Here is a 25,925-nt window from a genome sequence, read left to right on the forward strand (position 1 = left end):
ACACATAACCAATGTTGCTTTACAATTACAATGTTTTAAAAAAACATGGAACATGTGGTAGGCTAGATTTGAGAAAAAAATATGATGCATAGTTTACAAAGAAATATTAAATTTCTCATCAAAACACGATTTCACTGCTTATGCTAAACTTAATTTACACAAAGTTTCTATTTACAAGATTGAATTATGTAAAGTGAGCATGATGAATTCATGTAGTATTAATGCAATGTTCTTCATGTTAATGACATACATATATATACACACACACATATATATATATATATATATATATATATATATATATATATATATATATATATACATACACACACACACATATATATATATATATATATATATATATATATAAATAATGTATGTGTGTGTATATATATATATACACATACACACACATACATACATATATATATATATAAATAAAATCAAAGAAAAAAACAGCAATATAAATATACAGTATCTCACAAAAGTGAGTACACCCCTACACATGTAAATATTTGATTATATCTTTTCATGTGACAACACTAAAGAAAACTTAAACTTAGTCAAATTAAGTTTTACAACAGCTGCTAAATATCAACACTGCTATTTTTTAGTGCCTGTTACTAAGAGGGCATTTCTCAGATTAAAGTTTAACAACAGTGAGGATCTCATGAACCCTACCATGAGGGACAAAGTTCTTCAAAATGTTTGTCTTTATGAGAATGTACACTCAGTTGTAAGTTTACTAGGTACACATACCTTGTAGCTACACTCTTACACAATGACATGTATGGAAGATTTTATATACCTAATAGTAATTTTTCCTCATAGATGATATCTGTGAATATCCAGCCATCAGTATATCAGGTCCATTGGACAAAGGAACTAGAACTGGAAACTGAAACTTAAAAACATGGTAGGAAAATTATTTCACTACTAATACTGAAATAATAATAATAATAATAATAATAATAATAATAATAAATATAGCTATAAGCAGCAATTATCAGGGTTCAAGCCCTTTAGGGTTCCTAAAGACATTAAAAGATATTGCTTAATATTGTGGAATCCTATAAGCACCTAAATCAAAGAAAAACCAAGATAATTTTAAGAAATATTGGCCTCCATTAAGCTTGTTTAATAGCTGCTGAAAATTGCTTGACCAATCTCAGCCATGTTTTTCAAGATTCACAATTGTCCTCGTATATGCTGACTGGACCTTGCACAAGGACAACTCTTTCAAGATTTATCCATCAAGTCTATTGGACCAATGGTTCCACATGAACTCCCAATTTCAGATTTTATTCCGTTATAGCACCACCAACTGGTCACAGTCAGTAATTTTTTTTTAAAACATCTGTCCTCAAATGGAGCCCATACATACGTGCCCCAAATTGGGGAAAATCTCTAATACTGTTCCAGAGTGATTTGAGTAAAAGTGGCCATGCCCACTTCAAATTTTTGAAGTGCCCTTGCGAGGGTAACTCAAACTTGATTTGGAAAAGTGGTCCAAAGAACTGTCCTGCAATAAGATTTTTACAGTTGAGCAAAAAACCTAGGACTAGTTCACAAAACTAAGTTTTTAAAATAATCTCAAATATTTAAAGAACAATTTGATTGACAGCAGTGGTCCTAGAGGCAAAGTTGCTCCAAATGCTTAATAATAATAATAATAATAATAATAATAATAATAATAATACAACTACTGTAACCGACTCACACTGGGAGATGGGTTAGAATGCATGTTGCAGAAGCTTTTATTAAACACATACAAAATGCAAGGCTCAGTCTTGGTCAATGAAACAGGCAGGGTTCAGTAATGGGTAAAGAGTCCTACTGGCAAACAAGACAGAAAGGTATTCCAAAAACATAAATCCAGAAACACAGGCAAATGGTCACAACAGGAAGCAAAATGAGAATAATCATACAAACGTTCGCTAAGGCAGGTTAACTGTTTAAACTTTGCAGTGAGTCTCATGAAGCACATGGCTTATAAACCTACACATTAGAAGTGGCTGTGGAGTGAGTGAAGTGGAGTCAATATTCGGGAGAGGGCTCCCTCTGGTGTTGGGATGAGTGGGTCTCTGAATGTGGCCTTACCACTACTTCTACTGCTAATAATAATAATAATTGTAATATAGCCAAAATCTGCGGGGTCCAAACACTCCTTGCATTTAGCACCTCCACTGGCCAGTTCTTGTCAAGATACATAGATCAATAGAGAGACCATACGTGAGCATACTTACACACATCACATTTTGTGACGATAGCTCAATGCTAGTTGTGTAACCTACCTGCTGAAATCAGAGTGGCAGAAGGCAGACAAGTTTTTGAAGTAATTCAGTTACAGATTAGCAGAAAGCGCACACCAAATTCTGCTCAGTTGTAATTTTCGTTCCTGAGAAACAGCTATTTGAACTTACCGCTGACCCTTATGAACATGAATCATGCCCCCAGGTAGCCAATTTGAGAGTGATTGCATCAGATAATAGGAGGTCCCTCCTTGAACTTACTATTCAAGTTTTGTGGCAATAGCTTAATGGGAACCGTTTCAAATATCTGATTGGCCAATGACAGGCATGTTTTTCATTAATTAAGTCATCATGAGAATCCATTACAGATTAGCACTTACGTACCATAGCAAATTTGAGCTTGATCAGACTTACAGATCCTCATAAACAGGTATCTGATCTTAGGTCTGCTCCCTTTGTGTGACCAAACTTGGCACATGACCTCGGGATCTTGTCCTGTACATGTCTTTCAAGTTATGTGCATATCCATGTAAGCACTCATGAGTTATAGCTGGCTGACATTTTTTTTGCTGTGTTGTGAGCAAAACTTTGTCATGTACACAGCTATTGTGTGTACATAGGTACTCATGCGATATACCATTGGAAAGCTAAGAATCTTGTAATTCAATTGTTGTAAACCGTTTCAAGATACAATCACAACAGCAGCTACAATCAACATCTGTCAGACTGCCAACATACAAACAAACACTTACAAAACGGAGGCAACTCACCCTTGAAACCTCACAGTCCACTGATCCATAACATCCTGACAAAGACAGTCTTGTTACACTGGCATCCAAATGATCCAATTATGTAAAAATATTTAATCCAAAACACATTTTGCATTAGTAAATCCCCACAGACTTTCCAAATTATCTTGGAAAATCATGTTTTCTCACTTATCTCTTCAGCGCACGAGTGACTATCCCTTATCGGTAGATTTCCAAATGGCCTCTGGGCTGTGACCTTTTGAATGGCGCCTCATTTGAACCAATAGGGGCTTCCATATCCTGTCCATAGCCTTCAAAATCCAATGAGAGTCTGTGCTGAAGAGAAGTGCCTTCCCCCTTTCCTTCGTGAAAAGCTCGAGCCTATTGCAACTGATTGCATCGATGACTGGCCCATCGTATGTGCAAAGATTTCAATTATGAATATATATAGAAATATAAAAATACATTTTGTAGATTGCTGGGCTTGTGATATGATGGCTCTTAGTGTCACCTTTCATTAGTGCCCAAAATTATAAGAAAATCAGGAGTAGTAGTGTTTTTATCCTAGGTATGTGTACATGGTTAATAAGGGCCCTTTGGAGTCTCCAAAATGTGATTTTAATTTTACTTTGGGTATGCCTTGGATAGGCATTTTAGGCTAATTTTACAGGAACATTATGAGGTTAGCTAAATTTAGCACCACCTCATTAGAATTGACTGACATGTGGCAGCCATACTGTTTACAAATGTCAGCATGTTTTTGATAATTATTGAGAATCACACCAAATAATAATTGATGATTGACCACAAATTGCCAAATAGCAAAAAATGCTAAACTAACTTTTGCCAACTAGTCCTAGGATGTTTGGCCTAACTTCAGAAATTTGGTGACAATCCTCAATAATTAATATTTGGTCTGATGCTCAATAATTATCAACAATATGTTGACATTTGTGAACAGCGACATCTCATTTCCCTGAGTAATGGGAGGGAGCACTACCTATGGAGCAAGTTTCATGTCTGTACAATTTAGGGTTTGGTTAGTACAGTTCGTTTTAAGGAAGAAGAAGAAATTTTTTCAAAAAAGCACCTAGCGACATCTAGCGACTTTTCGGACAAACCTTAGCTACTTTCCATGGAAGAGAGTGGCCAGTACTGCCCCGTGAGTGTGAGGTCCTGCTTTCCCCGCAAGAGACAGAATGATAATTCAATATAATTGATATAAATGTCTGTTATACATACACAGACCAAATATTTTTAATCAGGACAACTGCAGACAATTTTTTAAACTGCCAAGATTCTGCGTGGAGGTAGATGGACCCGCCTCTGTACAGGAATTTCCATAATCTTCATCCTACCGTGCAAATTACTAATGATGTTTGGTCTAGCAAACAGAAACAATACCTGAAGACAATAATCACTGTCAACGGTGGCAGAATGCGCTGTTGCAGGAAGGTCAATTAATACAATGTGTCCATCAGCAACTGTAAGAAAATGAAATCATGTACATTCTCAAACAAATACAAGCAATATACAAAGACATAAGGATCTAGTAGGGGCATTACAATTAAGATTACAGTACACACCATATGCAGTAAAATAAAATAAACATGCATAATACACAAGTGAAACATTGTCAATAAAGAGTTATATTAAAATTTATTTTTAGACTGTGGCAGTGTTTGTTATCTTAATTGTTGAAGGATAAATTACTTAAAGCACTGGAAATTTTATTATTTAAAAAACAAAAAACAAACAAAAAAAACACAAGTCCTAAGTACTAATATGTTACACATACATTTTACCAAGCCACTTGTCTCATGGGAGGTAGCCGACTCTGATGAACTGCCCCCATGATTAAGGGACAGTGCCAGCTCCTCAGCCGGAGTGAGTGAAGGTGCTGGTGGTCCCCCACCCATTTTATGGGCCTCTGCCTTCTTCCTGTGGCTATATAGAACATAGAAAAAAGTTGTTATAGAAGGTTGGTGTTTCATTTTGAGTTGGCTCCAGGTTAATCTTTTTCCAGAAGGATTATACCTGATAAAATATAAAGCCTGTTATATTATTAGTACTATGTACAATGTTAATAAATTGATGGAGGGCTAAAAGTAAAGGCATATCTATTAAATGTTACGGCATGGGTCTAATAGGATCAATGTTTAATTTAGCAGCATAACGAAAGGAAACTTTTCAGATATTTATGAACTTATAAATGCACACATTTACTCGATCCGTTACTTTTTTCCAAGCCAACACACTGTCCGAAGCAGCAGTTAGTATTTTTGTATAAATGGCTTAAAATCCTCATAAGCATGCATTAAAACCTCTAACTCTGCTTCGTTGAAGTATGCAGCACGCTTTTTTCACCTTGGTTTTACATGGCGACTACTGAAATCGGCGATCCATTCACAATGTTTTTATGTACTCGCCTTGCACACGCATTACCTCCGAGTTACCAATTGAAATAACTCCTAACTGGTGTTCTGGAACCGACATACTTCGAGTAAGCAAGGTTTGGGTTAATAAAGTTCAAGGATTCTGTGAAGGTAAGTTAACACTAGTTTCTGGAATACATACCAGGGAACTTAAATAGAGCACTAATCAAGCAGGGAAAGTAACAAACAGGTGTATGGTCAGACAGGAAATGAGTGTGACAACAGAAGAAGTAGTTCTGCAAGGACAGTCAGGGTGCCATCTAGTGGCCAAAGATGGAATTGTCCCTGGGGGTCATGACATGATAAAGTTCCTCCTGATAAATTTGGATGCATTTCTCTATAAATTGCAAAATGTTCCTGTAAACATCTGAATTCATTCTGCTGCTACCATCATTAGTTACATCATCAATAAAGATTAGTGAGCCTGGTCCAGAAACAGCCATACAAGCCCAAGCCGTGACACTGCCTTTCCATCTTTGGTAGAGGTTAATCTTGGTTCCAGAAATTTTGTGTCTCATCTCTGCATTTCTTTATGAATTCTAATCTGGCTTTCCAGTTCTTACTGCTGATGAGTGGTTTGAATCTTGTGATACGGGCTCTGTATTTCTGCTCTCAAAGTCTTCCTCGAACAGTGGATTATGATACCGCCTTCCCTGCCCTGTGGAGTTTGTTGTTGATGTCACTGACTGTTGTTTTTGAGTTTTTCTTCACAGCTTTCACAATTGTTCTATCATCAGATGTTATTCTTTTCCTTGGTTGACCCATTTGATGTCTGTTGCTCAGTACACCAGTGGTTTCTTTCTTTTTCAGTACATTCCAAATTGTTGTATTGGCTATACCCAATGTTTGTTCAATGCCTCTGATAGATTTTTACTTTTTTTTCAGCTTCAAAATGGCTTGCTTTTCTCCCATAGATAGTTCTGTGATCTTCAGATTGGTTCATCCTTTTTTAACAACAAATGCACTCTTCACAACTGAAAATGAAGGCTACTTCCATTAGTAGATTTTCAGAGCTTTTTATTGTTTAAACAATCAGTCAAACCTAACATACCTAGGTAACAAAAAAACACCGATCAGTCATGACACGTTCCAATATTTTTGCTTGCCTATAAATTGGGTGGTCTGATTTGAAATGTGCTATGTTCTATGTTATTTAACACACCTACATATAAAATACATGCAATTGTAAACTGTCTTCTTATATTAATTTTTTTTATTATCTCAAACTCAAATACATTCAATCTACAGCAAAAACAAATGAATTGGCCTTGCCTTTCCAATAGTTTCAGAGGGGAATGTATGTTAGCCATTGCAAAAATTTCACACTCCTACTACAAAATGTCCCATTGTGACTTTCCACATCCATCAGAATATTGCCATCTTACTATATGACAGATAAAAATATTAAAAAAAATTGTTTTAGAAATAGTTAAATGTTGTCCATGCCAGATTGAAGTGAACTATTAATTCAGAATTCAAAAAGTACATTGCCCATTAATTTTTGTCTGGAGTCTTAATGCTAGTTTGTTACTAGTTTGTAGAGTGAGCTGGGTGATGAATGACGTCTCTAACAAGGTGGTGCATCTGGTAGCATGTTACCGCTTCACAGTTCCACGGTTCCCGGTTCAATCCTCAGCTCAGGTGCCTTTAACGTGTAATGTCACAAGTTTTTCCATGTCTGTGTGGGTTTCCTCTTGGTTCCCTGGTTTCCTCCCACCTCCCAAAAACATACTCAGTGCATTGGCTATGCTAAATTGCCATATAAGTGTGAATGAGTGCTATACAGGGTGTATTGTTGGTGTATTCCTTGTGCACAGTGTTCCTAGGCTGAGATAGTTTACAGAAGGTAACTGAAGTAAGAAAACTGATTCTACTGTTTCCCCTTAAATTTGATCAGAGACTTATGAACAGCAGATGTCGCCACTACACCATTTTGTTCTTGAGAGACATGAAATGTCCTGCAAATGTGTTGGCATGATGATGAGGATGATCATTATAGGAATGTGGTTAGATTGTTAAATTAGGTTACATTAATGCATTTTATAAAGACTTCTATAGCCACTGTGTACACCAACCTTAATGCGTATGACGTCATGCAATATGTTGAAATAATAATAATAATAATAATAATAATAATAATAATAATAATAATAGTCGAATAATCGTTATCCTTGGTCGGTCAGTTCACTGCACAGGAATGTGATGCAAAAACAGACTTAAAAGTAATTGAGTCTTATTTAATAAAGTTCTACTAGCCTATAGTCTATGATACAAATATCGTGCACGTGTGTGTTCTATTTCAGTCTCTTTTCAGGGAGAACATATTGAAGGATATTTTGTACCTCTGGTACTTACCTACCTCAATTTCCCCACAGAGAGAGTGTGATTGTGTGATTGTGTGTGTGTGTGTGTGTGTGTAAAGGAAAATTGGTACGTGGATGAACAGTGTGTCGTTGTTTATACACTAGAGGGGAAATGTTGAATAGTTGGAATGATCAGCAGCTGTAGATGCGCCTCTATAGCGCCGCTGTTCTAAATGCTGAGGGCGGGACTTGATTGATGGGTTGCCAGATCAGGTTTTTTTTAAACTTTTCTATTAATCAACATTAGCGGTGGGTTGAACCTTCGGTTAATACAGAAAGTAGGCACAACTAATGCGCCTAGGTCATATATAGTTAGTAGTAGCACCTATAATAATAAATAATAAAAATAGAACCTAGTAACCCATATTCATTAGAAACTATTGTCAACATAACCTATAGTTACATCATATCAAAGTCCTTATAACATGTTATCATACTTAAAACAACGTATAAAAAGCGCTATAATCAAACATTAGCGTTTGTCGAAATAATTTTTTGCTCTGTTGAGTTATGCGGGTTTTAAACTGCTATTGAAGAGAGAGACTTAAATCCAATCTGGCAACCCGGCCGGGCTAACATCGGACAAGCGCCTCTCACATAGCGCCTTTCACATAGCGCTCTCAAACTAGAGAAGACAAATGCAAACATAATGCCACGCTATGATCTCGTCCTCAGCATTTTTATCAGACCTTCTAACTGACAGACACTAACACGAGCCGCGTCTAGAAAGAGTGTACATTTCGGATTTACTGATGATGTTGGATCACATGTCGAAGAAGAGGGAAAATATAACGGTCATGTAGGCGAAGACACGGAGCTCAGTCATGGTAAGTGTCCCAGGCACAAATTCACTCATAAAACCTTCAGAAAATATTGTTTGTTTTTATATTTACGAGCCCTGCATGTATACGTCATATTTTGCTTTGTTTTTACTCCTTCTATGTATTTGATTTCTTTCTTTCTTTCTTTGCTTCCTTCTTTCTTGAATTTTAATGCCTCTTTTGTACAGAATGAACAACTTCCATTGAAAAAGAATTTGTTCTGATCCAGACTTCCTGTTCTTATCTCTAAAGAAAATGTGTTTGAAGAGTTGGAATGTGGTTGTTGGTGAGGGAAATCCCCCCTTCTGGCACTGGAGGAAATTCATTCAGTTGCACTTAAATTGCAAGCTATACTGTAGTTTTATTAAAGGGTGATAACTTTGATGTCAGTTCAGTAACAAATGCAACGATATAATTTTCAGATATTTCATAGATTGTGGCTTCCCATGTTCACAATGAAGGAATTTCCCCAGTGTGGGTTCAATAAAGTTTATCTTATCTTATCTTATCCATGTAGTGGATTTATATTACAGCACATTTGTGCAAATACAAATTATTTCTTATTCATTATACATAGTGTTAGAATTAAATGTGTAAAGGAATGGCAGGAAAGACACTCAATCAGTGTTTTTCTGTATAAGCAAGTATACCTAAAGATATCGATGTACTCAGAGGTCAACCGTTGAAAGGATTATTAGGAAAGTGGTCCCAGGTCCAGGAGAGTTTAGTAGTCCACTGACATGCAGAATAGTACTGTTTGAAATGCATTTATTTAATAAAATTATGATGGTCTAGGGCAATTCATCATGTGCAACTCATAAGATAAGTTATGAATGCACCTACTGTATACTGTAAAATGGTTTGAGAGTCTGCTGTGTTTTCACAGTAACAGCTTCTAAACCTTCATGGCTAGTCACAGACATTTGGTTTTATGGTCTCTGGCTATTAGTTACGTTCACTAATGCAAGTTTGCTAAGATTTTACAAATGGTGTTTCCTGGACAATATGCATTACAGACCTGGCTGTACCTAATAAACTGGCAACTCAGTATAACTCTAAACATATATAATATTTCTTCCAGTTTATCAGATATAACAATATAGTGACCTAATAAACTGTCAATTTGTTGGAAGTACCTTTAATTGTAAATATATTGGAGTTTTTAATTCACTGTTCAAAATGTCCATAATATGGTTTAAGATGATTAATCATTTGCTGAGTCTAGAAATAATGAATAAAACATTTTGACAATTTGTGCTAAGATAAGAAAATACTCAGTGATGATGATGCAGCCCAGTGTGAAGGGAAGTTACCATTGCCACCTCTAAGTTGATTATTTTCCTATAACAGCACACCCTGAAGTGTGTTATTCCTCTTCTATCACAGTAATTTGTCAACCCTGTCAATTTCTTCATTAAACTTCAAGATATGATACTTGTTTGCCGTTTATAGTTACGCCTAATGCCTGATAAACAAGTCACTTATGTTATTCACTGTAAGCACATTTAATCAAATCATTTTTGAATGCCATTTTTGAAGGACATGAGACTACTCAAGCAAAGGTGGAGAACGATGCTTGTTATACAGAGGTTTCTGCCATCTCATTTGTTTGTTGGGTTGGGAAGATCAGAAAGCTGTTATGATCTTTGGATGCTGGCTGTAGTAAACTAACCTGTATGGATGAGATTGGTTAAAGGCAAACCACAATAAGACAAACTGCTGTTAACCTTCCACACAAAGACCCTGTGCAGTTTTAATGATCACAAAAGTTAGGAAGGAGAAACTGAGCTGAAAATGGAGAAGGAAAAGGTAGCACAGGGTTTGAGGTAATGCAGACAAAATAAGCTCTAGAATGGTGAAGCCAGCATTTGGTGTGTGGGACTGGGTGGAGTAGTTTGGAAAAGAGAGGGACAGAAAAAGGGAGGGAGAGAGAGGCCCACTTTATTTTGGGAGATGTAAAGAGCCATAGTTATGGTAGGGGTGATGTTGCATTTTCCACATTGGAAATGCAGAAGGAGAGAAAGGAGGATGGGAAAATGAGAACAAGAGACAAAATGAGAGGAAAAGAAAGGGAGAGTGAGAGAGAGAGATTTTTTTTAGTTGGAAGAGGTGTGATATGGAAAACTCCTGCACACAGACAGTAAGTATGTGTATGCTGATTGCAGCTTGAATATAGAATGTACCACAAGATCATCATGCTGAACAACAGCAAAACAACTTTTTTGCATTATCATATTCCGGATACAACCTAGAACATTCTAAAGTTAAACCTCATGTTTACAAAACTCAGGTTGATATAACAGATGGGAACGCACAACTGTTATAAAAAGCTTAGCATCTTGTTGATCCCTCTTTTTTCTCACATACTTTCACTATCCAGTTCTCTTTCTCTTGGATCTGCATTCTATCATACTGCTCCTTGCTATTTTCTTCACCTTTTCTCTCACCTTGGCTTGGACTCTCCCTCACTCTCTCTTTTCTGTGCTGTGTCTGTTTGGAGGAGGTCTCCAGACTTTTCCGATAGAAGCTGTACCCTTTCAGGCTGGAGAAAAAGAGAGGAAGTTGAGAGGAAAGAGAGGAAGAGCAGAAACCCCCATTACATACAGTACACACCCTACTGGACAGAGTGCTAGGTCACACATACTGACCACCCTGCATATGATATTTCCTTGCAAGCAGTGCAATCAGACATGAGAACACCATGCACAGCTCAATTTCAAACAAATTAGAAGAAAAATTCTAATGAAAATATCGATACTCATATGAAACAAATTACAGAAATCTTAAAAACCTCTTCAGATGTCTATTATTGATGTATAAAATCTATCAATATTTGATATACAGACATGTGCACCCTCCTTCAATTCTATATTAATTCTAATTTTAATTCTAATTTTACTTATTAGGACCTAAATAAAAATTGTGTGGTCCTTACCAACTTCTACAAACAAAGAAATAGCCTGGCAAGGTTGGACTGTGGTGGCTCAACGGTTAAGGCTCTGGGTTATACCATATGCATCCAGCACCGCCAAGCTGCCACTGTTGGGCCCCATGAGCGAGACCCTTAACAGTATCTGCTCCAGGGGTGCCATATCATGGCAAACCCCGCACTCTGACCCATGCTTCTGAACAAGCTGGAATATGCGAAAAATGAATTTCACTGTGCTGTAATGTATATGTGACAAATAAAGGCTTCTTCTAAATAACCTCAGGGGACCATCTGTCCAGCAGTTTTAGCTGGTCTGAAATTGCGTCATGCAACAGGAAAATGATGCCAAGCACACCAGCAAATAGGCATCTGAATAGCTGAATGGAAGAAATGGTGTTGGAATGGTCATAGTCCAGACCTCAACCTAATTGTGATGCTGTGGTGGGATCTTAAGAGAGTTGTACATAACTTAATGCCCTCAAGCATAAATGAACTCCAACAACCCTGGAAAGAAGAGTGGGCCCAAGCGTCTCTAAAAGAGACTGTGAAAGACTGATAATCCCTTAGAGAAAATGTTTACTTTAATGTTTTTAAAAATGGTTCTACTGTATTACTGCAATATATGATGTACTTATTTTTTCCAAACTGGTTTCTCAATGTTGGTTTACTTTTGACATCACACCAGGGAAACTAAGGAAACCATCCCAGCTTTGGATTCGATCCAGTTTCCCCAGTGGACTGTCATAGATCTCCCAGAACCGTATGATGGGTTTTTTTGCATTTACATTTATGGCATTTTTGGCAGATGCCCTTATCCAGAACGACTTACATTAATCTCATTTATACAACTGAGCAGTTGAGAGTTAAGGGCCTTGCCCAAGGGCCCAACAGTGGTAGCTTGGCAGTGCTGTGACTTGAACTCTTGACCTTCTTATCAGTAACCCAGAGCCTTTAACCACTGAGCTACCACTTTTTTGGCTACCCTGACTATTTTCTTGTTGACTGCCAGTTCTATTTTGCTAGCCTAGCAGACCCCAATCCCGACGAGAATCAATTGCTCAAGTTCATGTGGTCCCGGCTCTTCGGCCCAGCCCACAAGTGGGTGCAGCTTCTCGTGGCCAAGGGATACAGGGAACTTGAGAATGTAACTCAGTTTGTGGGACTTGTTGAAATGATATTTGGGAGGCTAGGATCCAAGGATGACCTGGAACATCTTTTTTTTTTTTTTTTTTTTTTTGGGCAGGGGGTTTAAACCTGCCCTGGCAGTTAAACCTTCCCTGCTGTTCACCACTTATTATGGCTGCAGTCAAACAGGGTGACCTCCTCCCAAAAGCTCCAGCCTGAGATCCACAAGGTGGTCTCACCTGCAGAGCTCCAGCCAGAGGTCAACATAACAACCTCAGCTCCAGAGCTACAGCCCAAGACCTACAAGGTAGCCTCAACCACAGAGCTCCAGTCTGATATCCATGAGGTGGTCTCCCCTGCAGAGCTCCAGTCGGAGTTGAACATTACGACCTCGGCCCCAGAGCTTCAGTCTGAGACCCAATAGGCAGTCTCACCTGCAGAGCCCCAGCCGGAGGTCAACCTGGTGGCCTCTTCTCCAGAGTTCCAGCCTGAGACCCAAGAGGTGGTTTCCCCTGCGGAGCTCCAGCTGGAGTTCAACCGGGCGACCTCGACTCCAGAGCTCCAACCTGAGACCCACAAGGTGGTCTCACCTGCCGAGCTCCAATCGGAGGTCAACGTGATGACCTCTGCCCCAGAGCTCCAGACTGAGGTGCAAAAGGGTCTCACCTGCAGAGTGCCTGCCTTGGGTCAACGTGGCTACCTCGTCTCCAGAGTTCCAGCATGAGACCTATGAGGTGGTCTCACCTGCTGAACTCCCATTGGAGACCAACGAGGCGACCTCCCACATCAAGTTCCAGTTGAAGGCTGAAGAGATGGCCTCCCAAGCCATGTTCCTGTCGGAGGTCGAAGAGACAGCCTTCCAAGCCATGTTCCTGTCTGAGGCAGACGAGATGGCCTCCCATGCCCTTTTCCTGACTGAGGGCGACGAGACTGCCTCCCAAGCCATGTTCCTGACTAAGGGCGATGAGATGGCCTTTCAAGAAATGTTCCTGTCTGAGGGCGACGAGGTGACCTCCCAAGCCACGTTCCTGTCCGAGGTCGATGAGACGGCATCTCAAGTCATGGTCCTGTCTGAGGGCAACAACACGGCCTTTCAAGCCATGTTCCTGTCTGAGGGCGACGAGGTGACCTCCCAAGCCATTTTCGTGTCTGAGGGTGATGAGGTGACCTCCCAAGCCATGTTCCTGTCTGAGGGCAACGAGACGGCCTCTCAAGCCATGTTCCTGTCTGAGGGTGACAAAACGGCCTCTCAAGCCATGGTCCTGTCTGAGGGTGACGAGACGGCCAACCAAGTTCTGCTCACACCAGAGTCTGCTGACACGGCCAACCAAGTTCAGCCTACATAGTCGATGGAGAACGACTGCTCAGCTGAGGACGTCGCTCTGCCATCCAGTTCCACCGAAGCTGACGATCCAGCTTCCCACACCTGGGTGCTGCCTAGGGGAGGGAGTGTTTTCTGGTGCTCTAGGAGTAGCACTTTTTTTTTGGGGGGCGGTTTCTGTCACGATTTCCCCTCATGCAAAGCGCTGGAGCTCGCAGTGCGCTCTGAAACCCGAAGTGCAAGCTATATCATCTATAATAAAGCTCTTATGTGCACTTGTATCTGTCATAAACCTCCTTTACGTGACAAACCCTGGGTTTTATGTGGCACAATAATGTTTATATAATAATAATTGTTTATATGTGTAATCACATTTAAAAATGTATATCATTAATTATTATTAATAAACTATATGCTATAAAAAATTAATAAATCCTGTATCCATACTGTATCATAATACGGCAATACGTTAGATATGCAAGTAGATGACTATAATCTTGGTAGAATTGTACATAGTTGCCCAGGTCATTACATTTTTAGACAGTCCCTTACTGACTTTATTACTATAAGAGCTGGGCGCTTCTGAGAGATTCGCTTCAGGGGGATTTGACAGGAATAATATATATATATATTAAATTGTATTGGTTCTCATTCCACTCCAGAGTAAGACCATACACATTTTGTAATTTCTGTGAGTTTATTGTTTGAGTAATTGAAGAGAGAATCTCGAATGTACAGTGAATCTCCGGTGACTGCGAGGCAGTCTAAAATGCGGTCGACTGTGAGTGACGTCACTTCCAAATACAAACACGCCCCATAGTATACTCCCACCCCCAAAACTGATTGCCAGGTTTCTGTGCAAGGCATGTGAAATACAAATGGATTCGCCATTCCATTTGAATATTGACAGGCTCCATATGCCACACAGAGGAAATGAAAATGCAAACGAGGTAACTGCTATTGCTATTTCAAACTGACAGGATCATAATGCGTAACACACGGGAAATGCAACTGCTAATACAGTTTGCAATTGCTTTTGAATATTGTCTGCAAAATACTTCCATATTTGTTGTTATGTTTCTGTTATCATATATGTTACAAACAGCTATATGACAGCTACAAACATTAATTCTCTCACCAATTTCTCTTTTCTATTTCTTAATAATTAGTTATTAAGTTATTTAAGTTAATAATGTATTAATAACAGGCCGTTTACACATTTTCAACTAAAAACGGAAAACATTTTATGCATTGTGGCTGTTCATTCACACAACAACAGCGTTTTGGGGCCTGAAAACACAAACTTTTGAAAACAGGTCTCAAAGTGAAAGTTTTTGTCTCTGTGTAAACATGCAAAAGCACAAATTTGTGAAAACAATGACCTCATGTGCACACGTATTACCTGTTCAGTCTAATGCCATGTGCGAGTACTTCAAAACAACGTGCAAGACATTCAAAACTACAATGGCAGGCTAAATGAATGTGTTTGTGCTGCTCAAGATTTTGATTTTATTGACACTTCTCTAGCAAAGTGTAGATTTACTGCATCACTACTACGACCAGTGGAGACGCACTTGTTACATATGCCAAATTATTAACCCACATCTACGCCGACGAAGGGCATTCAAAAGGCACATTTGGGTAAGACCTGGGAGGACAAGCAGTTGGTCGGAAAACGTTATCAGTTGTTGACGAGCGTGAATGGAATGAAAACTTCTGCATGTCAAAAGCCTGCATAATACATGCATAATACAGCATTTTTGTCATTTTTGTGGATTGTTTTGACAGAGTTGTTGTCTGTATGCAAAATGTTTTAAAATCCCAAAGGAAAAACTTGTTTTTAGTACATCGTTGTCATGTAAACATACCCTAAATGTAAAGTAGAATTCCCTCAGCAGTGTACAACGAGGCAGATGTACAAGTAGTTGTCTAGATGTACATATTATCTATCTATTTGAATTTTTGTGTTTTGTCTTGTAGCCTAACATGTGAAATGGGTCTGATACCACATCAGTCAAACACTTCCAAGATTAATTAACATAACTTTGCTTCATCCATTTTGCAAAAAGGTTTTTAGAACCCTATGCTAAGACCTTTTAGTGCCAGTTTGGAGAACTAGAGAGGTGATTGCTTGTCAATACAGCTTCTGATGTGTTAAAAAAATGTCAACAATTACATATAATGAATCACGTAAACACTTTAGCTACAATGTTCTGAGTCACTTTAAGACTATTGTAATAAAAAATAATTCTGGTAGAAATGAAGCAGAATTGCTTTGTTCTATACAAGCAGACAGACAGTTTAATCACAGTATGGATGACTGAGAGCTAGCTGTTGGGCTTCCTGTTTTTGAGGCTTACCAATGGTTACATCTTGTGGTAATCCATCTGTATTTACTCTAGCGAAGTCTTCTCTTGATTGACCTCCTGAAGGGTGTGCTTGATCTGAGCAACTGTTGTGAAGGTGTTTTTCTTCACCAGGGAAATCATTTTTCTGTTATCTACGACAATTGTTTTATATGGTCTTTTGGTGTTAGTGAGCTCACTAGTGTATTCTTTCCTTTTAAAAAGTTCCATATAGTTGATTTGGCCACACCTAATGTTTTTGTTTTCTCTCTGATGGATTTGTTTAGATTAGTTTTTTTCAGCCTAATGCTGGCTTTCTTAATTGACAGTGATAATTTGGACTTCATAGTGAGATTTAACAGAGTTAACACAGTGCTGAAATTTGTTCAACAGATTTAGACAGAAGTACTCTCAAATTAAACCTGAAAGTCTGTACTTTGAAGTCATATTATTTATTTAATTTCAACTACAGTTTATTGTGGCAGCGAGGTAATATAACAATAGCTTTGTGAATATCTAACCCTGAACCTGATTGTACAGTAGTACTCTCTGCAATTAATTATATATAATATTTTTATTAATAGATTATTAATAGAGTACTCTCTGCAAAAAAATATTGTCCCGCTAAGTGCCGACCTGGCTGTTTATCATTCAACTTGAAAAATGCAGTGGCAGTAAAACTAACAACTCAAACAAAGGAGCCATTTCAACCACAATGCTCAAGCAAAATACAATTCACATTGCAGGAAAAGGACAATAGCTCTCTAGAGAATATTCTTTCTCTTCTGCTTTCTCTCTTAGCACAAAATAAAATTGAAGCAGGTAAAATATGTGCGGTGGAGGCCTGAGAAAATCTTTCACGCGGTCAAATTAGGGCATATTATAACACATTATGTTTGTATATATTGTATAAAAACAAGGCAAGTTCAAGCAAATTAAATCCCGGTTACCCCAAGTGTGCATTTAATTTAATATGTTATAAATAAAATCATGTAGTGTATTAGTGTAGAAATAATCATTAAACTTAATGGATGCTTGTTTGGATCAAGTAATAATAACATTATTATAATTATTATAAGAACAGTATTATTTAGGTCAGATTTCCTCATAATACTTATATAAGATATCAGTCAATTTCATCAGTCACTATTACTGAATACTAGACTAATAATCTAATAAACAAAATTTTGTGATTGTGTCTCATGCCCTAGTCATCTCAAGGCTTTCCCCTTTCTCTTCATCTTGAGTGGTTCATCAGACTATACAATCTGATTCCAGGAAAAACTATGTGATCCAAAGACAATCCAAGGAAACACCAGTTATATAGTGATGTTTCTTTAAGCTGTTGAGTCCAGCACATAGTTTGGTGTTCTTGTTTTGTCTGCCAGAGTGCTGGTAGTTGGGTGCCCACATACAGAAGGCCTTTGTGCAGAGGTTGGGTTATCAAGCACTGTGAAAAGAGTGAACACAGAGCAAGTGTCAGACTGCAGATTCCTATCTGTATGTGTATTCCTGATGCACAAAGACAAATTTCAAGACACATCACAGCATTGGTATAACATATAATATACTATATATTTTGCTGCCATTCTTGAAATTCAGTTTCAGTACATAACCAACATTCATAAACTATTAAACCTAACAGTACTACTGATTGACGTTGTCTAATACGTTATCGCTTGTTCACTACACAGGGACTTGCATGGTGGATGTGCCACATACATTTTTTAACAGATTAAAAATGTGTGTAATTCTTTGTGTGAGGAGACATTTATTTAGCATTTATGTAAGGAGTCTCCAGTGTCAGTGGTTTGTAATAGTGAGAAGTAAAGCTCTTCTTTTAAAATTTATGACATGGGAACGTATTTTCAACAGAGGGATTTGCAGTTTCTAAGTAACATAGTTGCATTTTTTTCATATTATGTACTCCAAGAGAGAGAGAAAAAATAGGCTTGTGCTGCTATAATATGTGTAGAACCCCAGTGTGTGATGGTGTGGAGGAAGACTCCGGGGGACATGCTGAATTTTAGCTGAGTTCCCGGCTCATGTTTATTCAGTCTGTGCTTTTCAGCACACTTTCAAAACTCAACAAGACACAACACAAGCACAAGCAATGGGTCTGTCCCAGACTTACCGCTTTCGTTCCATCAGGTTCAAGTTCACGCTTCTTGCCGTGTGTGTCTGTGAGTGTGTGTGTGTGTGTGTGTCACAAGCTCTGCCAAGCGGTATCACACTCTGTTTCACTCTCTCATGGGTTACGGGAGTCCTTGAAAGCACAAATGGACACAAATAAGTAGACCGCCTCTAATAAGACACAGGTGAGAAGCATCATGTGTTCCCTGCCAGTTCAACCAGTTCGTTACTCAAAATTAAATGTGACTATAAACTAGAGATGCACCGATGTATCGGCCAATAATCAGTATCGGCCGATAAAGGCAATTTATCCATTGGCCAATAGTTTAAAAACATCCGATGATCAGGGCCGATTATATCCTGTCAATCAAAAGAGGGCGGGAAAACACATCGATTTCGTGCTGTGTGTAAAGATGATGTCTCTTGTGTGGAATGACGACAAAACTGCAGTTTGTAAGCTCTGCACTGCTAAAATTTTACACCGCATGCTGCAGCAGAGCAAAAGCAGTGCGTATTTTTTCGGCATGCATGTTAATGAACGAGTGCTTTTATACCGGACGCTGCAGCAGTGAAACGGGAGTTTCGGCGTCGGGTCTAAATTCTTTTTTTGCCGCGCTGCTCACGCTGAATTAAAGTGCCAGTACACCGTTGAAAGATTTAAATTTGATGAGTTTACAAAAAAGGTATATATTGCACAGAAAAATATATTTGTAGAGTAGTATATTTCATCTCCAGTTAATGTTAATATGAGTTAATATATAAAAAAAAGTTTATATTATATACAGTGAGGGAAAAAAGTATTTTTTTTTGTTCCCTGCTGATTTTGTACGTTTGCCCACTGACAAAGAAATGATCATTCTATAATTTTAATGGTAGATTTATTTGAACAGTGAGAGACAGAATAACAACAAGAAAATCCAGAAAAATGCATGTCAAAAATTTTATAAATTGATTTGCATTTTAATGAGGGAAATAAGTATTTGACCCCTCTGCAAAACATGACTTAGTACTTGGTGGCAAAACCCTTGTTGGCAATCACAGAGGTCAGACGTTTCTTGTAGTTGGCCACCAGGTTTGCACACATCTCAGGAGGGATTTTGTCCCACTCCTCTTTGCAGATCTTCTCCAAGTCATTAAGGTTTCGAGGCTGACGTTTGGCAACTCGAACCTTCAGCTCCCTCCACAGATTTTCTATGGGATTAAGGTCTGGAGACTGGCTAGGCCACTCCAGGACCTTAATGTGCTTCTTCTTGAGCCACTCCTTTGTTGTCTTGGCCTTGTGTTTTGGGTCATTGTCATGAGGGAATACCCATCCACGACCCATTTTCAATGCCCTGGCTGAGGGAAGGAGGTTCTCACCCAAGATTTGACAGTACATGGCCCCGTCCATCGTCCCTTTGATGCGGTGAAGTTGTCCTGTCCCCTTTGCAGAAAAACACCCCCAAAGCATAATGTTTCCACCTCCATGTTTGACGGTGGGGATGGTGTTCTTGGGGTCATAGGCAGCATTCCTCCTCCTCCAAACACGGCGAGTTGAGTTGATGCCAAAGAGCTCCATTTTGGTCTCATCTGACCACAACACTTTCACCCAGTTGTCCTCTGAATCATTCAGATGTTCATTGGCAAACTTCAGACGGGCATGTATATGTGCTTTCTTGAGCAGGGGGACCTTGCGGGCGCTGCAGGATTTCAGTCCTTCACGGCGTAGTGTGTTACCAATTGTTTTCTTGGTGACTATGGTCCCAGCTACCTTGAGATCATTGACAAGATCCTCCCGTGTAGTTCTGGGCTGATTCCTCACTGTTCTCATGATCATTGCAACTCCACGAGGTGAGATCTTGCATGGAGCCCCAGGCCGAGGGAGATTGACAGTTCTTTTGTGTTTCTTCCATTTGCGAATAATCGCACCAACTGTTGTCACCTTCTCACCAAGCTGCTTGGCAATGGTCTTGTAGCCCATTCCAGACTTGTGTAGGTCTACAATCTTGTCCCTGACATCCTTGGAGAGCTCATTGGTCTTGGCCATAGTGGAGAGTTTGGAATCTGATTGATTGATTGCTTCTGTGGACAGGTATCTTTTATACAGGTAACAAGCTGAGATTAGGAGCACTCCCTTTAAGAGTGTGCTCCTAATCTCAGCTCGTTACTTGTATAAAAGAGACCTGGGAGCCAGAAATCTTTCTGATTGAGAGGGGGTCAAATACTTATTTCCCTCATTAAAATGCAAATCAATTTATAACATTTTTGACATGCGTTTTTCTGGATTTTCTTGTTGTTATTCTGTCTCTCACTGTCCAAATAAATCTACCATTAAAATTATAGAATGATCATTTCTTTGTCAGTGGGCAAACGTACAAAATCAGCAGGGGATCAAATACTTTTTTCCCTCACTGTATTACCAGTTTGTTGTTCAGTGATGAAGTAGAAATGCTTTTGTTTCTGGTGAGTGAATATGAGACTAACAGGAGGTTTTTTAGAATTCAGTCAATGTTAAGATGAATTAATGATATTCAATAAGTTAAGAAATCTTACTTTAATCTTCAGAGTTTAGTTCATGTGTTAATGTTAATTAGAGTAATGTGTTTTGTGTTTATGAGACCAGTTAATGTGAAACAACTTGTTGAAATGGAGAGAATAAAGTTTTTATTTGCATTTCCTTCAGAATTGTGGAATTAATTACTATTAATTTAAAAGAAGGTTTAAAAAGCAGAACCACCAAACTGTCTGCATTTGACGATATCACTCTGAATATTTGGTTATCGGTATCGGCTGAGAAATTTAGTATTGGTGCATCTCTAATATAAACAGAAAGAAAGTATGATGTGTCTTACTTTAATAAATAGAATATGTTGCAGGTGGGTAATTGCTGTGGTATAAGAGAAATAAAACCTGTGTCCTGTAGGAAAATAATCAACTTTGGGGTGGTAACAGTAACTATGCTTCATGTAGCGCTGCATCACACATTGATTATCTTCCTATAGCAGCATGCTAACTTATACTCTATTGGAAAATAATGACGTCATCGTGTTTGAGAAAGTCTGCAAGAACCCTTTGGAAGTCATTGTGACTTCTGGAAACACAAAAATGACAAAAAGTCAGGTTTTGACCAAAATTCAGTTTTACAGTCTAGTAATACACTTTGATATCTCTATTTTAAGAAAACATATGTATATTTTACCAAAAATATACCAAAAATGTGGAAAACTTTTATTTAGGCTACTTTCTAACCTTGTCAGTTTGCCTAAAAATGTCTAAACCTTTGCTAGCTAAGTGAGCTAAGTGTGATGTTTTCACGAATTGATCAAATTTTGCTTTGCTATATACCACAGCGTAATGCACATAAATTAAATCAGTTCAGTTCCGAAATCAGATTTCGCCTGTCAGAATGTACATGATGCACCTGCGCTGTCATATCATCAACACAGAGAAAAAATCTTGCACACTCTGTTCACTCTTGGACAAAGTTTTACATATGTTTAAATTGCCTAATAAATATACATTAATACAAATAAATTTAATCGACTGAAAAGAACTGACTGAATTAATCTGTCAGAATTTCTGATAGAAATTGGTGTATGGTTCTATTCTTTCAGACCAAAACATTAAACAAGACAAAACAAACTATGCTTATAATGTGATGTGCCTCACCATTTAGGCCACATTTTAGCCTCCATACTGCCCTTAGCTTTCTGTCCCTCTCCTTTTACGTTCTTTCCTACCTCTTTCTCCTTAGCATTTGTTTTTCTTTTCCTCTCTTTCCACTCGTTCTTGGCCTTGCATAAAACACTATTCCTGGCCCATTTTCCCTAGTCATCCCTCACTTTTTTTTTCCACCCCCTCTTTTCCCGTTGCTCGTTTTCTGACCTGCTCGCCAAGACTCCGCTAGAATGCCATACTTTTTCAGAAAATCTCTCTGTAATTACTGTCAGATGATTTTTTTGAGGGAGAGGAAGAAATGAATAGAGCAGAAGAGAGTAAGGAGCGGAGGGAAGTGTGGATAACTAAAAATAATAAAAGAGGAAGAACGTTGGAAAAAGGGAGAAAACATTTTGAGTTGCTGTGACAACTGTGCTGTAGTGAAATAAGAGAAAAGCCACACGTTGCACGGTGGCTAGAGTTTGCAGGTGTTTTCTGGAGTTTGTATGTGGGTGGTGTGTGTGTGTGTGTGTGTGTGTGTGTGTGTTTATGTTTTGATGAGAGGGTTTAAAGGTCAAAAAGTGTAACTGCTTGAAAGAACACAACAACCATTTGGTCTCCAGGAAGTTTTTGACAGCCCCTGGAACACAAAACAGGAAATTGTGTCTGTATGTGAGATGAACAAGCTGCCATCATTCTCTCTCTCTCTCTCTCTCTCTCTCCCTCTCTCTCCTTCTCTCTCTCCCTCTCTGTCTCTCTTTTTCTCAATGTGAATATCATTTGTTGTCATCTGACATAACATGCAACATATACACAATATTTTTATGTTCTTTTTCTTGTTCACTTTATCCCAGGGTTCGGAGGCGGTGGAGGACTGTGTGCAAGGGGCGCTCTCCTCCCTCTATCCTCCATTTGAGAGCACTGCACCCCCCCTTCTATCCCAGGTCCGTGCTTTTCTCAGGGATTCCATGGTTGTGGAAATCCTGTAAATGTCACAGGAAATTACATTTCATTTTCCACACAGGGAAAAGTATTGGGAAAAAAACAACAACATTAAGTATTGGAAAAATCATAGAATTTTTCATTAGCCTTAATAGTATCAACACCTTTTAAAGTATTTAAGTCTTTTATAACATCGAATAGACCTGCAGTAGTTGGTTAAGATTACAGATGTGCAAAATGGGGCTCCAAGTAATTAATCCAATACCTCTGCTCTAAATTGTGCAATGTTTTACATTTTATCTTCTTTTCTTCTTCCTAGTAGCATATTTACTATATCAGTGGTCTGTGTGTGTCTTTAGGTCTTTTCTGTCTTGGAGTCCACCTATCAACATGACAGTTTAAGGTATCTGCTGGATTTCTTCATCCCAGCCAAACATCTTCTGCACAGACTCCAGCAGCATGCTTGTGTGAGTATGCACACTCACTGAACAATAGTAAATTGTTTCATTTAGATAGCACAGGGGTGCTCAAATTCAGTTACAGTGCATCCAGAAAGTATTTGCAGCACTTCACTTTTCCCACATTTTGTTATGTTACAGCCTTATTCCAAAATGGATTAAATTCATTATTTTCCTCAAAATTTTACAAACAATACCCCATAATGACAACGTGAAAGAAGTTTGTTTGAAATCTTTGCAAATTTATTAAAAATAAACAACAACAAAAAGCACATTTACATAAGTATTCACAGCCTTTGCCATGACACTCAAAATTGAGCTCAGGGGCATCCTCTTTCCACTGATCATCCCTGAGATGTTTCTAGAACTTGATTGGAGTCCACCTGTGGTAAATTCAGTTGATTGGACATGATTTGGAAAGGCACACACCTGTCTATATAAGGTCCCACAGTTAACAATGCATGCCAGAGCACAAACCAAGCCATAAAGTCCAAGGAATTGTTTGTAGACCTCCGAGGCAGGATTGATCTGGGGCACAGATCTGGGGAAGGGTACAGAAACATTTCTGCAGCATTGAAGGTCCCAATGAGCACAGTGGCCTCCATCATCCGTAAATGGAAGATGTCTGGAACCAGCAGGACTCTTCCTAGAGCTGGCCGCCTGGCCAAACGGAGCGATCGGGGGAGAAGCGCCTTAGTCAGGGAGGTGACCAAAAACCCGATGGTCACTCTGACAGAGCTCCAGCGTGTCTCTGTGGAGAGAGGAGAACCTTCCAGAAGAACAACCATCTCTGCAGAACTCCATCAATCAGGCCTGTATGGTAGAGAGGCCAGACGGAAGCCACTCCTCAGTAAAAGGCACATGACAGCCCACCTGGAGTTTGCCAAAAGGCACCTGAAGGACTCTCAGACCAAGACAAAGATTGAACTGTTTGGCCTGAATGGCAAGTGTCATGTCTGGAGGAAACCAGGCACCACTCATCACCTGGCCAATACCATCCCTACAGTGAAGCATGGTGGTGGCAGCATCATGCTGTGGGTATGTTTTTCAGCGGCAGGAACTGGGAGACTAGTCAGGATCGAGGGAAATATGAATGCAGCAATGTACAGAGACATCCTTGATGAAAACCTGCTCCAGAGCACTCTGGACCTCAGACTGGGGCAAAGGTTAATCTTCCAACAAGACAACGACCCTAAGCACACAGCCAAGATAACAAAGGAGTGGCTACAGGACAACTCTGTGAATGTCCTTGAGTGGCCCAGCCAGAGCCCAGACTTGAACCGGATTGAACATCTCTGGAGAGATCTGAAAATGGCTGTGCACTGCTGCTCCCCATCCAACCTGATGGAGCTTGAGAAATCCTGCAAAGAAGAATGGGAGAAACTGCCCAAAAATAGGTGTGCCAAGCTTGTAGCATCATACTCAAAAAGACTTGAGGCTGTAATTGGTGCCAAAGGTGCTTCAACAAAGTATTGAGCAAAGGCTGTGAATACTTATGTAAATGTGATTTTTTTGTTTTTTATTTTTAATAAATTTGCAAAGATTTCAAACAACCTTCCTTCATGTTGTCATTATGGGGTATTGTTTGTAGAATTTTGAGGAAAATAATGAATTTAATCCATTTTGGAATAAGGCTGTAACATAACAAAATGTGGGAAAAGTGAAGCGCTGTGAATACTTTCCGGATGCGCTGTATAGTGGAAGGAGTCTTCACATCAGCACTTTGGAATAGTATGCTCTCTGCCACAGGAGAGTTTTAAAGAATTTTTGGTTTCTCTGTAACATGAAAAGCTTAGACGACATGTTGTCTAAAATAAGGAGAGAGAAAAAATGAGTATCCCCTAGGTACCCAATAAAAATTAAGACTGAGACTCAAGCCCTTCCCATTATAAATTGACCCAGAAGTGGAACTGTGAGCCATCTTGAGCATTACATTTGGACTTAACTTCTAAGGAACGTGAATGTGCAAAATGTGTTTAAATATACATGTACCTTGTAATGTGCTCTAGAGATCAGTTTTTGTTCCAAAGAACTAGGCCTATCCTGAAGTGAGATATTGAGGTTTCTGTAAACAGCTGTGTAAACAAAATTTGTTGTGTGCCATGACACAAAGATGGCCGTTGTAGTTAAACCAAGATTTTTTTTTAAACAAGGTGGTTTTGCAATGCCAATACATAGAGGTAATCATGCAAAAAAAATAAAAAATGTTTCTAAAAATAAATTTCGGTCAAGCAACCAACTTGGACCACTTGAGACAGAATGACCAACACACACACCACTGTATGATTACAATATGGATATATCTCATTCATTCATACACCAGAATTCTCTGACACACATTTTCTGCTGGCTCTGTTTTCATTGTCGCTATGAGGAACTGACTGGGATGAGAGCTATGAGTCATGACTATAATTCT

General features: G+C 38.8%; 1 protein-coding gene across 1 annotated transcript in view; it reads left to right on the forward strand.

Moving 5' to 3' along the window:
- Window positions 1-8,050: 8,050 nt before the first annotated feature.
- arhgef40 (Rho guanine nucleotide exchange factor (GEF) 40) overlaps window positions 8,051-25,925 on the forward strand; it is a 49,584-nt gene continuing 31,709 nt past the window's right edge. Inside the window, exons 1-3 of the mRNA XM_053619088.1 lie at window positions 8,051-8,626; window positions 22,964-23,053; window positions 23,411-23,518. Of these exons, the coding sequence (XP_053475063.1) occupies window positions 8,624-8,626; window positions 22,964-23,053; window positions 23,411-23,518 (201 nt within the window). The 5' untranslated portion in view covers window positions 8,051-8,623. The remainder of the gene's footprint in view (window positions 8,627-22,963; window positions 23,054-23,410; window positions 23,519-25,925) is intronic.

This window comes from Ictalurus furcatus, chromosome 29 (genome assembly GCF_023375685.1).
Source record: "Ictalurus furcatus strain D&B chromosome 29, Billie_1.0, whole genome shotgun sequence".
NCBI lineage: Eukaryota > Metazoa > Chordata > Actinopteri > Siluriformes > Ictaluridae > Ictalurus > Ictalurus furcatus.